At 56.4% G+C, this 15,686-nt stretch overlaps 2 protein-coding genes across 4 annotated transcripts in view; both read left to right on the top strand.

Annotated features, from left to right (window-relative positions):
• The window catches only part of LOC142069253 (E3 ubiquitin-protein ligase TRIM39-like), a 40,793-nt gene extending 30,312 nt beyond the window's left edge, over nt 1–10,481 (top strand). The window contains 2 exon segments of the mRNA XM_075119857.1: nt 8,317–8,795; nt 8,797–10,481. Coding sequence (XP_074975958.1) covers nt 8,317–8,795; nt 8,797–8,829 — 512 coding nt within the window. The 3' untranslated portion in view covers nt 8,830–10,481.
• LOC125621599 (butyrophilin subfamily 1 member A1) overlaps nt 1–15,686 on the top strand; it is a 655,591-nt gene that overhangs the window by 386,605 nt on the left and 253,300 nt on the right. The window lies entirely within an intron of this gene.

Here is a 15,686-nt window from a genome sequence, read left to right on the forward strand (position 1 = left end):
CCCTTTCCCTCGCTCCACTGTTGCCCCCTGGGATCTGCCCCACCGCTTGCCCCTGCATGTCCCTCTGAAACCTGTCCTACCCCCACCCCTCTTTGTCCCCTTGTCACCTGCGCCTTCTCCCACCCTCTCCTTTTCCCCTGGTGCCAGCCCCTCCTTCTACTCCCCTTCTGCCTCCCTAGCACCTGCCCCTCTGTTCACACCTTGTGTCCCCTGGTGCAAGCCCCTTTCCCTCCTCCCATCCCCCAGTTCTGGCCGCCCCTTCTGTATCCCACCCTTTGGACCCCTGGTGCCCACCCCTCCCCTCATCTTTCTCTTTCCCTTGGCACCAGTCCTGCCCCTCACTCACACTCTATGGCCCTGATGCATGTCCCTCCCCTTCCCCCTTAGCCCCCGCCCCAGTGTCTGCCCCTCCCATCATCCCATTTTCTCCCCTGGCACATGCTCCTCTGCTCACCCTCCCCCCATAGCCTCCTGGTACCTGCCCCTCCTCTTGCCCTCCTCCACCCACTGCTGACTGTCCCTGCCCTAGCCAGACCCTCTGCTCCCAGGCTCCTGCATCCCTCCGTCCCCCTGGTGCCTGCCCATTCCCTCCCCACCAAGGTCCTGGAACCTGCCCCACTCCTCATCCCCCCCACCCCCTGGCATCAGTCCCTCCCCTTGATTCCCCCTGCTCCAATGGAGCCCCTCATTCCCTCACATCCCTCTCCCCCTGGTGCCTGCCCCTTCCCTTGCTTGCCTGTGCCCCCTGGGGTCCATCCCCTTCTTCTGCCCTGGTGCCCACCTGTCCCCTCACCCCCTGCAGCCCCTGGGAACCTGCCCCTCCCTTCACCCCGCTCTGTCCTCCTGGTGCCCGCTCCTCTTTCCCACAGTGCCCTTGTGCCTGCCCCTCCCCTCTGCCCCTCCAACCTCTACTCTTGTCATCTGCCCCTCCCGTGTCCTCTCCCAGCATCAGCCTGTCCCCTCCCTCGCCCCCACTGACACTTTCCCACCCCTCCCCCGCTCCTCCTGCCCTGTCCCTCACAATTTCCTTCTCCCCGAACATGCCCAGACAGGAGCTATTCAGTGTCCCCCTGGATTTGGGGGGAGGAAGGCCCTGTCCCCACTGCCAGGGCAGACAGGTTTTTATAACCAGCTTGTGACACTCCCCTGACCCAGTTACAACCAATTGTGCCCCCGTGGCAGCTTTTCTGCCTCACAGCCGGGGCTGAGCTGTGTGTGCGTTTGCTCCCAGCCTCCTGCCTGACCCTGTGTGTGCCCTGGTTCCTGACCCTGTGTGTGCCCTGGTTCCTGACCCTGTGTGTGCCCTGGTGCCTGCTGGGGGAGTCGGGGCCGCTCCAGCAGGGATCAGAGAGCCCAGGGGCCATGCACACACATTGCAGAGCCACTGGCCCAGGGTCCATGCACTCCGGGGTATCCTACCACACAGAGCTGGGAGGGAGGGGGGCATCCAGGGCATTTACACAAACACCACTGGGGGTCCTGTTAGGGTTGCCACCTTTGAGGTACAACAAAACAGGAAATCTGCCTGCTTCATGGACATCACCTGTCCCCTCACCCGGGCACCGTCTCCCCAACCGAATCCCGGGAGAGGGCACCAGCCACCACAGGCTCCTGCTCCTCGACTGCCCCAAGTACCAACCTCACCAAGCAGGACATGGTGCCAGATCTACCCCGCTGCCCCCGGCAGTGACCCCCGCAGCTGGTACCTGCACAGGGGTGACTGGGCCCTGCTGGCCCTGAGCTCCCGATCTCACTCACTGCTCCGAGCTGCCCCGTCTCTGCAGCTCCCAGGCACTCTGGACCCAGAGCTCCCTTTGCGTAGGCACGGTCACCCCGCAGCTCCCCCATTACAGCCATTGACACACCTGGGACTTGTCACGTCCTGGGCAGACTCACAGATTTCCCAGGAGAGTGACGTGGACAAAGGGACAATCCTGGGAAAACCTGGACAGGTCAGGTTGCCAACTTTCTAATCTCACAAAACCAAACGCCCCTGCCCCGCCCCTGCCCTGAGGCTCTGCCCTTCCCCCTCTCCGAGGCCCCACCCTCATTCACTCCGTCCCCCCTCCCTCTGTCGCTCACTCTCCCCCATCCTCACTCAGTTTCACTGGGCTGGGGCAGGGGTTTGGGGTGTGGGAGGGGGATGAGGGCTCCGGCTGGCGGTGCGGACTCTGGGGTGGGGCCAGGGATGAGGGGTTTGGGATAGAGGAGAGGGCTCCAGGATGGGGCAGGGGATTGGGGTGCGGGGGGGGATGGGCTCTGGGCTGGGGGTGTGGGCTCCAGGTGGGGCCAGAAATGAGGGGTTCAGGGTGTGGGAGAGGGCTCCGGGCTGGGGCAGGGGGTTGGGTGCAGGGGTGGTGAGGACTCCAGCTGGGGGTGCAGGCTCTGGGGTGGGGCCAGGGATGAGGGGTTTGGGTTGCAGGAAGGGGCTCCGGGCTGGGGCCGAGGGGTTCAGAGTGAGGGAGAGGTGCGGGCTCTGGGGTGGGGCTGGGGATGAGGGGTTTGTGGTGAAGACAGATGCCTGGCAACCTTGTGGACAGGTATCAACCCTAGGTCCTGTCCACACGCCCCAGTAACACCCTGCTGAGCTGGGTACAGGCAGCCACATGCCAGCCCAGGCCCTTGGCAGGGACGCTGAGCTGCTATGGTTACTAACAGTGTTAACTCTGCCACTTGCCACACACCACACCCCAGGAACAGCTGTAACCTAGACTCATGGCACTGCAGGGCTGGAAGGGACCTGGAGAGGTCACCTAGCCCAGCCCCTGGTGCTGGGGCAGGGCCTAGACCATCTCTGGCAGGGGTTTGTCCAATCTGTTCTTACAAACCTCCAGTGACGGCGATCCCGCAGCCTCCCTTGGACCAGGTCCAGAGCTTCACTGCCCTGAGACTTAGAACGTGTTTCCTCATCTCCAGCCTCAGTCTCCCTTGCTGCAGCTCGCACCCATTGCTCCTTGGACAGGCCCTCGCCCTGCCCGCTGCGGGCACTGGGGGTGTCACCAGGTGTGAGCATCGCTGTTATCGCACTGAATGGCTGGGGGCGCTGGGCTGGCTCAGGGGGGCAGTGAGGGAGCTGGGGCCTTTCACTCCCCAGTCACCGATCCCAGCCCAGGCTCAGAGTCCGGCTCCCAGTGAACAGGAGCTCATGTCATAATTCTCGTTAACGGCAGCCTGACCGGCCACCTCCGCAGGGAGGCCAAGGCCTGAAGGGGCCGCAGGGACAGTTCCTCCCCAGGGAGAGGCTCCAGCAGGTGTCAGGGCTGAGCCACGTTGGCAGGACAGTGCGGGGCTCATATGGCCGCTGTGACACCCTCGTACCCTCGATACCCAGAGCTCCAGTGGGAGGGGTGCAAACCCCACTTGTACCCCCAGCACTGAACTCACTGACACTGCCCCAAGGCCACCGCTCCTCCCGGGGTTGGGGGGGGAATACATGGCACTGGAAGAGAGGGGCCAGGAGACCATGGCCCCATCACTTTTACTGATAGGAGGGCTAGGTCTCCCACTTTTTACCGGCTGTAAGGGTGAGCGATGGGGGGCGGGAGGGGGCAGAGAGGAGCTACCACGGGGGCCGGGTGTTGTGGGGGAAGAGGCGGTGCAGGGGTGGAGTCTTGGGGAGAAGGGGCGGTGTGGGAGTGGGGTCTTGAGAAGAGGCAGTGTGAGGGCCGTGGCTTGGGGAGAAGGGGCTGTGTGAGGGCAGGGGGTTGGGGAGAAGGGGTGGTGTGGGGGCAGGAGCTCCAGGAGAAGGACCCACACTGGGGGGCGGGGCCATGGTTCAGGCACCGGAGACCCCTCTACTTTTAGGGAGATTCCATCACTCCTGGAGAGACTACCATCCCGGATCCTGATCCACGGGCACATCTGTGTATTTGCCGGGTGCACAGAGCTCTCCAGGTGGAGACACTTTCTCACTGACCCAGGAATCGGTGCTGGGAGGCCCCACTGCCCAGAAGGCCAAGGACTCTCGCTCCCCTGCTCTGGGGGTGAAGGGAGGGACCCAGGGGCTGCTGTTCCAGTCCCAGGAATGGGGTGAAGGGGACGTGGACACAGACAATCTCCCCGCTTGCGCTGTGAGGGGCAGACCTGGCTCCACGCTGGGCTTCAGAGCCTGAGCTCCAGCCTGAGCGTGAACGTCTACGTGGCTATTTTTAGTGCCAAAGAGGGAGCCCCACAAGCCTGAATCTGTCCACCCCATTCAGAGACTCGCTGCGGCGGGCTGTGTACATGAACCCAGAGTGTGTCCAGAGTCTGGGTCTGAAAGTTCCCAGCGCGTCTGATCCAGGGCTGGTTAATGAGAGCGAGGGGGGTGGCTGGCCCAGTCGTTAGATGGAGACACCGGGGCCCCTGGGGCTCTGGGACGGTCTCTGTGACCATTGTCTGCTCTGGGAGACGCCCAGGTGCAGCTCCAGAGGGTCTGTGCCACCAGCATCGCCCATGGGACAATCGCTCTGGGCAGAGTTCAGGCTGATTTGTGGGGGTCTCCATTTTCAGCCTGATTTTGGGGGCGAGATCAGGGGCTCAGGCGGAATTTTTTTACCCAGGGCAAATTAAATGGCAGCTCTGGAGTGTTTCATAGCTGATGTCCTGAGTCTGACCTGCCCGTAACTGCGTGTCTGGGGATGTTGACGGTCACTCACTGCAAGTCACTGGGATTTGGGCTCCTCAGTTGCTGGGACATGTTTGAAATGGAGCTGGGTGAAATGTTTTGGACAAATAGTTTATTTGCTGCAAAATTATATTTCGGGTCGACAGAAACTATTCGCAAATTCATGTCGAGTTTGCTGACGAGTTTCAATGAACAGAAAGGTGCCGCCGCTTCCCTTCCAGCCTTTAGCCCTGTGGCTGGGCCCTCAGCGGGGAGCCCCCGGTTCCATCCCCCCGTGGGACGCCATGAGGGCTTGAGCTGCTGGGCTCTGGGGGTCTGATGACGTCCCCCTGTGTCTAAACACTGCCCTGGGCATTGGGCCAGAGCGTGGGAGTGAGAGTGACTCTGCAGCCCAGGGTGTCGGGCCCTGACCTGGGAGACCCAGAGTCCAGCTCCCCTGCTCCAGTCACCCTGTAATTATTGATCCATAACCCCAGTGACGGGAAGGGTTACGGCCCCTGGCACACCAGTGTCTCTGGCCATGTCTGCCGGGGTTTCCTTGCACCGGTGCAAACCCCCAGGGCAGACTGGCTGTGCGGATGTGAACTGGGACTGGTGCCTGGTGCAGCTTCTCCCAGATGGAGGGGGCAGTAAGCGGGGAAATGCCCCCGTCCCCCCCACTGCCCTGGCCTCATTAGCAACGGCCTATTAGTACGCATTTATCCCCCACCCCAGAATCCTCCACTGCACGGCCGCCCCAGTGAGCCCAACCCAGACCACTGCCCCATGGCGGACGGGCTGGGCCAGGAGAGGGGAGGGGCAGACTGTGGGGCAGATGGGAGAGAGGGAAGGGGCGGGAGGGGCAGACTGAGGGGCAGACTGGCTGGAAGGTGGGGCCCGTGGGGCGCGCCAGCATGGAGAGTCCCAGCTGCGCCCCCTGGGGCAGGGCTGCACCCCCAGTGTGTGTGGGGCCTGCACCAACCTGCTCTTAGCGAGAAACCAACCACACATGACCCCAAAGCAAGAGAGATTCCCTGGGGCCTGCCTCGCCCTCACCCCTCTGGCTCCTGCCCCTCCCTTACCCTTTTCTCACCCCTGTGCCCACCTGGACCCTGCGTCTATTCTGACCCCTCCTCCTCGCCCCTCCCCTTCTTCCCACCCACTTTCTGCTTCCCTTGGCCCCTCTGTCCCCCACTTTGCCTCCCTGGCACGTTGTCACAGAGTCCCTGGGCGATGCTCTGGAACTGCTCCCCATGAAGTCAGTCAGGACTCTGGGGCAGTCGCCTTTCTGTGAGCAGCCTGTCTTCAGGACACGCAGCTCACACAGCTTCCACCTTCCTGGGTCTGACCTCGGAGCATTCAGCATCCTCTGCCCCTCCGTGCGCTTCCCACAGCGAGTCCGCTCAGGCGGGGCTCCTGGGGAAGCCAGAGGGTCCTGCACCCCAACTTCGCAGTCAGACATGACTCTCAGCCAGCCAGTAAAACAGAAGGTTTATTAGACGACAGGAACATGGTCTAACACAGAGCTTGCAGGTGCAGCGAACGGGACCCCTCAGCTGGGTCCATTTTGGGGGGCAGTGAGCCAGACAACCACGTCTGCACTTCACTCCATGTCCCAGCCAGCCCCAAACTGAAACCCCCTCCTCTGGGCTTTGTTCCTTTCCCGGGCCAGGTGGTCACCTGATTCCTTTGTTCTCCAACCCTTCAGCTCTCACCTTGCAGGGGGGGAAGGGCCCAGGCCATCAGTTGCCGGGAAACAGGGTGTCGGCCATTCTCTGTGTCCAGACTCCTGCACACACATGCCCTCTAGGGCTCTGCAATGATCATACACCCTTACTCCACCCCCTAGATACTTAAGAACTGCCTGGGGGAAACTGAGGCACCCCCACACTATTCAGAGGAAACATTAAGAACAGTCCCACTTCGTCACACACGTGCCCCTGCCTTCCACCCACGTCTGCCCCACTGGAAACCCCCTCCCTTCCCCTCCTGCCCTCCTGGCACCTTCCCCTCTCCCTCAAACATCCTCTGCACCCTGGAGCCCACCCATCACTTCACACCCCCTCTATGTCCTGGCATCCACCTCTCTCTTTTCCCTCCTCTGCTGCCATGTCTCCCGCCCCTTCCCTCTCTCCCATCTGCTTCCCTGGTGCCTGCCACTTCTCTCACCCCCTCTGCCCCCTGATGGCCGTCCCACCCCTCACCCTCTTCTGCTGTCCTGGCTTCTGCCCTTCTTACTCCCCTCAGCCCTCCTGGCACCTGCCTCTATCCCCACCCTCTCTGACCCCTGGCACGCACCCTTCCCTCACCCCCCTGTGCCCACCCCTCCTCTAGCCCCACTCTGACCCCCCGGCACCTGCCTCTCCCCAATGCCGTCTCCTAACACCTCCCTCTACCCACCTGCCCCTGCCTCTCTCCTTGCCCCTCTCTGCCCCCTGGTGCTTGTCCCTCCCCTCCTCTGCCCTCCCTGTGTCTGCCCTTCTGCTCAACCCCCTCAATCCCCCTGGCACGTACCCTTTCCCTTATCCCCCGCCGACCCCGTCCCTCCTTCCCCCTTCCCCCCGCAAAAACCTGACCCTCCCCTTGTCCCCTTCCTCCCTGGTGCCTACCCCCTTACCTCCCTCTGCCTCACTGACCCCACTCTCCTCTCGCCCCTCTGCCACCATCATCCATGCCACCTTCTCTTTATTTCTCACTCGCCCTCTGGCTCCATGACACCTGCACCCCTCACCACCCCTCTAGTCCCCTGATGCCAGCTCCTCCTCTGCCCCAAATCCCAGCTCTACCCTTGCCCCCTCTGCCTCCCTGGTGCCTGCCATTTCCTTTGCCCCCTCTGCCCGCCTGGTGCAAGTCCCTCCCCTCGCCCCCCTTTGGACCCCTGGTCTCTGCCCTTCCCCTCACCTCAGCACTGTCCCACCCCTCTCCTCCCCCTCTCCTAATCTCTGGGTCCCACCCCTCCCTTCATCGTCCCTCTGCCCCCCTGGTGCCCACATCTCCCTTCACACTCCTCTGCCCCCTTAGGTCCTGCCCTTCTCCACACCCCTCTCTCTGCCCCCTTCCGCTCACCTGCTCCCTCACCCCCCATTCTGCCCCCCAGCACCAGTGCCTGCCCATTCGCTCCCCCCCATGGTTCCACCTCCCCACGCCTCATCATCTCACCCCCTGGCAGCTCACCCTCCCCTTGACTTCCCCTGCCCCATTGGAGCTCCCCCATTCCCTCACACCCCTCTGCCCCCTGGTGCCTGCCCCTTCCCTTGCCCCCCACAGCCCCCTGGGGTCCATCCCCTTCTTCTCCCATGGAGCCCACCCCTCCCCCCACCCCCTGCAGCCCCCTGGATCCTGCCCTTCGTCCCCCCTCTGTTCTTATGGTGCCTGCCCCTCCCCTTGTCCCCACATTGCCCTTGTGCTGCCCCTCCCCTCTACCCCTCCCCCCTCTGCTCCTGTCACCTGCCCCTCCCCTCTACCCCTCCCCCCTCTGCTCCTGTCACCGGCCCCTCCCCTTTCCTCTCCCAGCATCAGCCTCTCCCCTCCCCCCTCCCCCACTGACACCTTTGCACCCCTCCCCCGCTCCTCCTGCCCCTTCCCCCCATTGTCTCCTCACAGGCAGAGGGGCCCTGACTCCCCTCAGGCAACAACCCCCCCCCAGCGATTAACGGGGACGCAGGTTAATTTCCCTTCATCCCAGTGACCAGCCCCTGCCCCCGGCCCTGACTCTGTGACTCTCTCCCCAGTGGACGTGACACTGGATCCAGACACGGCAAGTGCCTGGCTCGTCCTGTCTGAGGATCGGAAACGTGTGAGACGCGGAGACAGACGCCAGGATCTGCCCGACAAGCCTGAGAGATTTGATTATTGTGCCTTTGTCCTGGGCGCTGAGGGGTTCGCGGGCGGGAGGCGTTACTGGGAGGTGGGGGTGGGAGACAAGACAAGCTGGAACCTGGGGGTTTGTGGGGAATCTGTGAGCAGGAAGGGGTGGGTCACACTCACACCTGGGAATGGATACTGGGCCGTGTGGCTGAGGGACGGGGGATACGAGGCCCTCACCGACCCCCCGACCCCCCTCCCCGTGAGCGTCCGGCCCGGCCGGGTGGGGATTTTCCTGGACTATGAGGCGGGCGAGGTCTCGTTTTACAATGTGACTGACGGGTCCCATCTCTTCACGTTCACTGACACCTTCTCCGGGACGCTCCGCCCTTATTTCTGTCCCGGTCTCCACGCTGGGGGTAGAAACGCGGCTCCCCTGATCCTCTGCCCGGTCCCGGCTCCGGCCGGGGGGAATCTCGGTCCCTGACACTGACCCCGCGGCTCAGAGCGACCCCCCCAGCGCTGCTGATCCTCCCGCTCCCCTGTGGGGGGGCCGGTTACTGCAGCTACTGGAGTTTTTCTGCTGACCGGACGCTGCCAGTTTCCCCTTTCCACTGGAGGGTCCAGTCGAAAACCGGACACCTGGCAACCCCCAGCCCTCACCTTGCCCCGTCCCCTGCCCCGGGGGTAGCAGATGGTGGGGGATGGGGTCATTCACTCCTGCCAGAATTTTCTACCCTTGTGAACTCTCAATGTAAAATAGGAAATAAAAAAGATTATTCTAATTTAGAAAATATTATTGTAACAAGGGGTAAATACAAGAATACTTTAATTTAAATTTCACAGTATTTCAAAAAAAGGCATCTAAACATATTTTTAGAAATGGAATTATTTACATTTATTTTTTTATTCTTCCCTGAAATCTGTATTGAAGTTTAACTTTTCTCAATAACATCATTTGTATTTCAACTGTGGAATTTCAGAAAATCCAAAATATTTATCTTCACAAAATAAACTATTAAACTGTCAGACGGGGTTGTTCAATTACAATGTACGTGTGTCATAAACATCACAACTACACACATGTGCAGCTGCTCTCTCGCTCTCCTCCTCTCTCTCTCTCTCCCCCCAACCCCCCCTTTATTGTCTTGACTGGTTCTCTCTGGGAGGCAGGGCACATACACCCACCTCCTGCACTGCACCTTTGAAAATTAATAGCTTAAAAATGATAGAATTAATGAAGCAATATATTTAAATTCACTCATACAAGATTATATAATATTCTTTGGAGTTCTGTCAGCATTAATTCACTTTCTAACTGAATATAATCGGTAATCAAGATATGACCCTTCCTTGCTTTTTCTCACAAAACGCGGTCCCCAACCTCAAGTGCTGTATTCTTAGATACCAGGGGTCGGCAACCGTTCAGAAGTGGTGTGCCGAGTCTTCATTTAGTCACTCTAATGTAAGGTTTTGTGTGCCAGTCATACATTTTAACGTTTTTAGGAGGTCTCTTTCTATAAGTCAATAATATATAACTAAACTATTGTTGTATGTAAAGTAAATAAGGTTTTTAAAATGTTTAAGAAGCTTCATTTAAAATTAAATTAAAATACAGAGCCCCCCCGGCCCTTGGCCAGGACCCGGGCAGTGTGAGTGCCACTGAAAATCAGCTTGCATGCCGCCTTTGGCACACGTGCCATAGGTTGCCTACCCCTGCGAAATACAAAAATGTCTTCTACAATCTCATTTTTGTGGTTTATTTTTCTTTAGAAATATTATTTGCAGGGAATGTCCTGTCAGTGTCCACTGTTGATTTCAGAGTACTGCCAGGCTTTCCATGTTCTTGGTTCTAAGGACACAACAAATGCAGTTTGATAAAGAAATAGAGAAGGGGTTGTATTCCTTTACTGAATCATCACAAATTAACTTAATTGTAGTAAAGATGCTGGCACTTAATGACACATAACATGAAATTTGGTGACGTTTTATTGGGAGACCTTTCTTCTCGGCCATAAATCAGTCAAAAGGGTGCTATTTTTGTTGTCATGTGAGGTTTAGAGTACAAAGAAAAGAAAGTTGCTCCAGGAAATTCATCACAATTCCTCTGGGTTCTGTCCACCACCTTCTGGAATGCTCTGTACAAATAGTGACCGATTGGTCCAATTCCTTGATGTTAGCGATTGAACCTAATTTCTTGAAGAGCTGGCTGAGCAGAGTGTGAGGGGAGGCACATCACATGGCATTGCTAGGACCACTTTTTGTTTTAAACATGACGCGTTATGAAGATTTTCAGTGTCATCATTCAGTTTTGAAGATTTATTCACAATACGCCATCCATGGCAGAGTGCCCGAAACTTACCTTGATTATTTGAAAATAAATACCCTAATGTTATCTTGTGATGGATTCATTTGTGTTTTTATCCAGTCTGCTGCTTTTTAGGTGGCATGGTCTGCTGAAGCTCTGTGTCACACGGCCATGATTGTGCAATTGACCATATAGTGAAAATAACATCAAATGTAAACTGTTACCTCGTTATTCAGTTCAGAACCTAGATCTGCCAGTATCTGCTCTGGACAGCCATGTTAATATATAATTTCACATGTCTTCTTCTCCACATCATGTGCGGTCATAGTTCTAAGTGTAAAATTCTTCTACCTATTTTGAAAAATCATCTGTAGCTGTCAGTACATACTGGTATAGCTTCTGGGACACTGGATAGAGCCTGATTAAATCTGCTCTCAGCAATTCCCAGGTTTTAACAACTTATGTGCAAGAACACAGGCTAGAGTTCTCATTTGGATCTTTCCTATGACATTTTTATTATAATCCCAACTATAGTAAGCAAAGTAAACATTATAATGTGGTTTCTGTAATAGTTGATGTCTCCACACAGTCAGAATCTAACTTTTGGTGTTTTTCAGAAGTAAATAAATACAGGACAAATTTCTGCAACTGAGAACTTGCATAAATACACCTTGCAGGGTCGGCGAGTTACATGGGCCCTTGGTGCTCGTGCTCCAGCAATATTCAGGGCCTGGGAGCCTGGGTCCACCAATGTTTGGGGCCAGGTCTCTGCCCCAGCCCCACCTGCTGCCCCCATGGGCCTCCCCTGGAGCGCCCCCGGCCCCGCCAGCTGCTCCGCGCAGTGCTCCCTCACCGGCCGCTGCTGGCTACAACACAGGGACCGGCGCGGGCGGCAAGCTGAGGTGGCTGCTGCACCTGCGGAGGGGGGAGAGGAGGAGGTGCACATGTGATGGCAGCCCCCCTGGCACCTACTGGGAGACGACTCCAACTCCGAGGAGGCTTCCTGGAGTCTGGACCTGTGCGGCTGGGACATGGGTCTGTGTTGGACTCGTGCCCCCGCCCGCAGTCACCTCTCCTGCCCCACGCTTGGCAAGGAGATGCCCCATCCCCCACCCCCAGTGATGCTATGGTGAGGGGCAGCAGCGGGGAAGAGGTGCACACGTGGCCGCAGCCCCCCACCACCTTCTGTCACCCACCAAAAGGGAGGCGAGGGGGCGTCATGGACCTGAGCACCTGGGGCTTGGGTGAGTGTCGTGACACCCTGCCCTCCCCCCTCGCCTCCGCAGTTACCACTCCTGCCCCAGGCTGGGCAAGGGGCAGCCCCATTCCCCACTGGACAACGACGAAAAGTGTTTGCTGCCTCCTGAAGAACATCGCAAAAGAAGGGGCGACATTTTGTTTTAATTTTAGAAAGTGTTTGCTTTTGAGGGCTATTGATCCAAGAGTGCTGGGTTGTTTCTGTATTCAAAAGCGTATTAATAAAGTTGATATTCTTAGTTAAATACATTTTTTTTATGATGGTGATATTGTGGAACAGAGGGAAACTGTTAAACGCTTCCTGTTTCCAGTCCACTTTTACATTATTTTAAAAAATATAAATCGGCTTACAAGGCAGGTGTGAATGTCCCACAAGGCTCCTGTCTGCATCTTTAGGAGCCTAAATAACTTTCCAAATCTGGCACAGAGACTAAGGGGCAGATTTTAGAAGGTCTGTAGTCACCTAAAGATGTAGTTAGGCATCTAGTGGGATTTTCAAAAGCACCTAGGTGCCTAACTCCCATTGGAAGCTAAGTGCCCAGGCATCTTTGAAAATTCCACTAGGCGCCTATCTGCATCTTGAGACACTAAAACACCTTGGAAACTCTGGGCCTAGGTGACTTGCCTAAGGCCACACAAGGAGTCTGTAGCGGAGCAGGGAATTATGCACCTTACCCTGGAACTCCCTTCAGAGCCGCACCTGAAGCGTCTCAGATCCCCTGAGCTCGGTCAGCACAGGCAGCGGGGTGTTTAATGACTTTTCCCTGTCAGTGTGTTCTGGGGCACACAGGCTCCGCGTCGCTGGTGCCCTGACTCAGGGCCCGTCTGTCAGATAATAGTTCAATGATGTGCAATAAAAAAGGAGACTCTCACCTCAGAGGCTCCCCTCTGCAGCTCAATAAACTGTTACCCTTTGTACCCCCTGCTCGCCACCTGCACCTTTCTGCTGCTGTTACCAAAGGTCGTCATCTCAGCAGGATCATGAACAATGAGGGAGGGGAGGTTTCAGAGTGGTAGCCGTGTTAGTGTGTATCAGCAAAAACAATGAGGAGTCCTTGTGGCACCTTAGAGACTAACACATTTATTTGAGCATAAGCTTTCGTGGGCTAGAACCCACTTCATCAGATGCACGGAGTGGAAAATACAGGAGCAGGTATAAATACATGAAAAGATGGGACTTGCCTGCCAAGTGTGAGGTCAGTCTAACGAGACAATTCAACTAACAGTAGGATACAAAGGGAGGAAAAATAACTTTTGTAGTGTTAATGAGAGTGGCCTATTTCAAACAGTTAACAAGAAAGTGTGAGTAACAGTAGGGGGAAATTAGGATGGGGGAAATTAGGTTTAGGTTTTTTAATGACTTAACCAGCCCTAATTCAGTCTTTATTCAGGCCTAATGTGATGGTGTCCAGTTTGCAAATTAATTCCAGTTCTGCAGTTTCACGTTGGAGTCTGTTTTGGAAGTTTTTTTGTTGAAGAATTGCCACTTTTAGGTCTGTTATTGAGTGACCAGGGAGATTGAAGTATTCTCCTACTGGTTTTTGAATGTTATAATTCCGGATGTCAGATTTGTGTCCATTTATTCTTTTGCATAGAGACTGTCCAGTTTGGCCAATGTACATGGCCGAGGGGCATTGCTGGCACATGATGGCATAGATCACATTGGTAGATGTGCAGGTGAATGAGCCTGTCAGGGTTCCTTCCCCACTCTGAACTCTCAGGTACAGATGTGGGAACCCGCGTGAAAGACCCCCTAAGCTTATTCTTACCAGCTTAGGTTAAAAACTTCCCCAAGGTACAAACTTTGCCTTGTCCTTGAACAGTATACTGCCACCACCGAGCGTTTTAAACAAAGAACAGGGAAAGAGACCACTTGGAGACGTCTTCCCCCAAAATATCCTCCCAAGCCCTACATACCCCTTTCCTGGGGAGGCTTGAGAATAATATCCTAACCAATTGGTTACAAAATCATCAAAGACCCGAACCCCTGGATCTTGGAACAATGGAAAAAATCAGTCCGGTTCTTAAAAGAAGGATTTTATTAAAAAAAAAGAAAGGTAAAAATCATCTCTATAAAATCAGGATGGAAAATACTTTACAGGGCATTCAAATTCAAAACACAGAGGATCCCCCTCTGGGCAAAACCTTAAAGTTACAGAAAACGAATAAACGTCCCTCTTAACACAGGGAAAATTCACATAAAACAAAAGATAAATGAATCCGAATAGCTGGGAGTGTTGGTAGCGTAGGGCCTGAGGAGGGAGTCTACATAGCCAGAGAAATCCTGCGGTCAGGGTGCCAGTGCCTGAGATGATGGGGCGTCCAGGATTCCCAGGATTATGGATTTTGGGTAGCAGATAGAATACCCCTGGTCAGGGCTCTACGGGTGTGTCACATCGGCAGAAGCACTCTATGTAGAAGTCCAGTCTGCTGTTTCGACCTTCAGGAGGAGTCCACGCAGAATCCTTCTTTTTGTAGTGTTGGTAGGAAGCTTTCTGTGGGTTAGTGTGTGGTTAGAATACTCTGGGAATCGTGGGTAGAGCTAGACATTAACTAGGGTGTCTTGATAACTTTTCCCCTTAATTTTGACATGCAATTTTTCTCCCTTGTTCTCACTGGACTGAGCCTATTTTCTTGAAAAAGAATAATGTGGCCAGATGAAAGAATAGCCGATAAAATCACATTGTTAGTTTCCCTCTGCTCCTTCCTCTTCAGTTACCTGGGGTGTGCCACGTTCACCTGAAAGCTGCAGCCTGAGGCTTATCTGGCACCTGGCTTGGGCTGGGGTTTGCACTTCAGCCTCGGGAGCAGGAGAACTCGCAGGGCCTCTGCAGAGTCACTCGGAGCAGCCCCAGGGCTGTTGTTACTTTCTGACATTTTCATTTTCAGGGCAGGATGGCGGAAGCCCAGAGGAGATTTAATAGCCAAGACAGAACTCTGTGAGCTCAGCTCAGTGTCTCCCTGTAACAATAACCCAGGGGGCTGCTAGGCCCCTAACGACGCACAGTGCACTCAGGGCCGGTGCAACCCTAAGGCGAACTAGGCGATCGCCCAGGGCGCCAAGATTTGGGGGCACCAAAAAGCGGTGCCCCCCCCAATTTTTTTTTACATTTTAACTTGTCTTCTCTCCGAGGAGCAGGGGCGCTGCCTGGCCGCTGTGCAGCGCACGGAGCCGGGGGATGGACCAGCGGGGAGGGACGGGGCGGGTCCAGCTTTCACTGAGGCGGGCGGGGCAGCACCGCGGGCAGTAGCAGATTTACCATGGCGCCAGCTAATGCGCCAGGCCCACACTCCGAAGGGGCCCCAGCGGCCACTCTTCTCTGTCCCCTGCTCTCCCCTGCTGGGGCAGAAGCTTGGTGCTGCGGCTCCCGGGGCTCTGTCCTGCTTCAACAGGGCAGGCTGTGCCGGCCGCCAAGCTCCCCCGTCCTCCGCCTCTTCCCCCAGCGTGCTGGGTTCCCGCCTCCCCCCTCACTCCCTCTCCCTCCCTGCCACCCATCAGCTGTTGCCTGCGAGAGGGAGAGGGAGGAAGCGGAGAAGAGGCAGGAGCGGGGCCTTGGGGAAAGGGGTGGAATTGGGACATATCTCCTCCAGGCCCCTGCCATGAGCCTCTCAGGGCAGGGGGCTGGGAGCATCCCCAAGACCCAAGCCCACACCCCCAGCCCTCTGCCCTGACTCCTCTACCCCCGAGTCCTCTGTCCTGACTCCTGCACCCCCCACACCTCCCATCCCTGA

The sequence above is a fragment of the Caretta caretta genome, chromosome 14 (assembly GCF_965140235.1).
Source record: "Caretta caretta isolate rCarCar2 chromosome 14, rCarCar1.hap1, whole genome shotgun sequence".
NCBI lineage: Eukaryota > Metazoa > Chordata > Testudines > Cheloniidae > Caretta > Caretta caretta.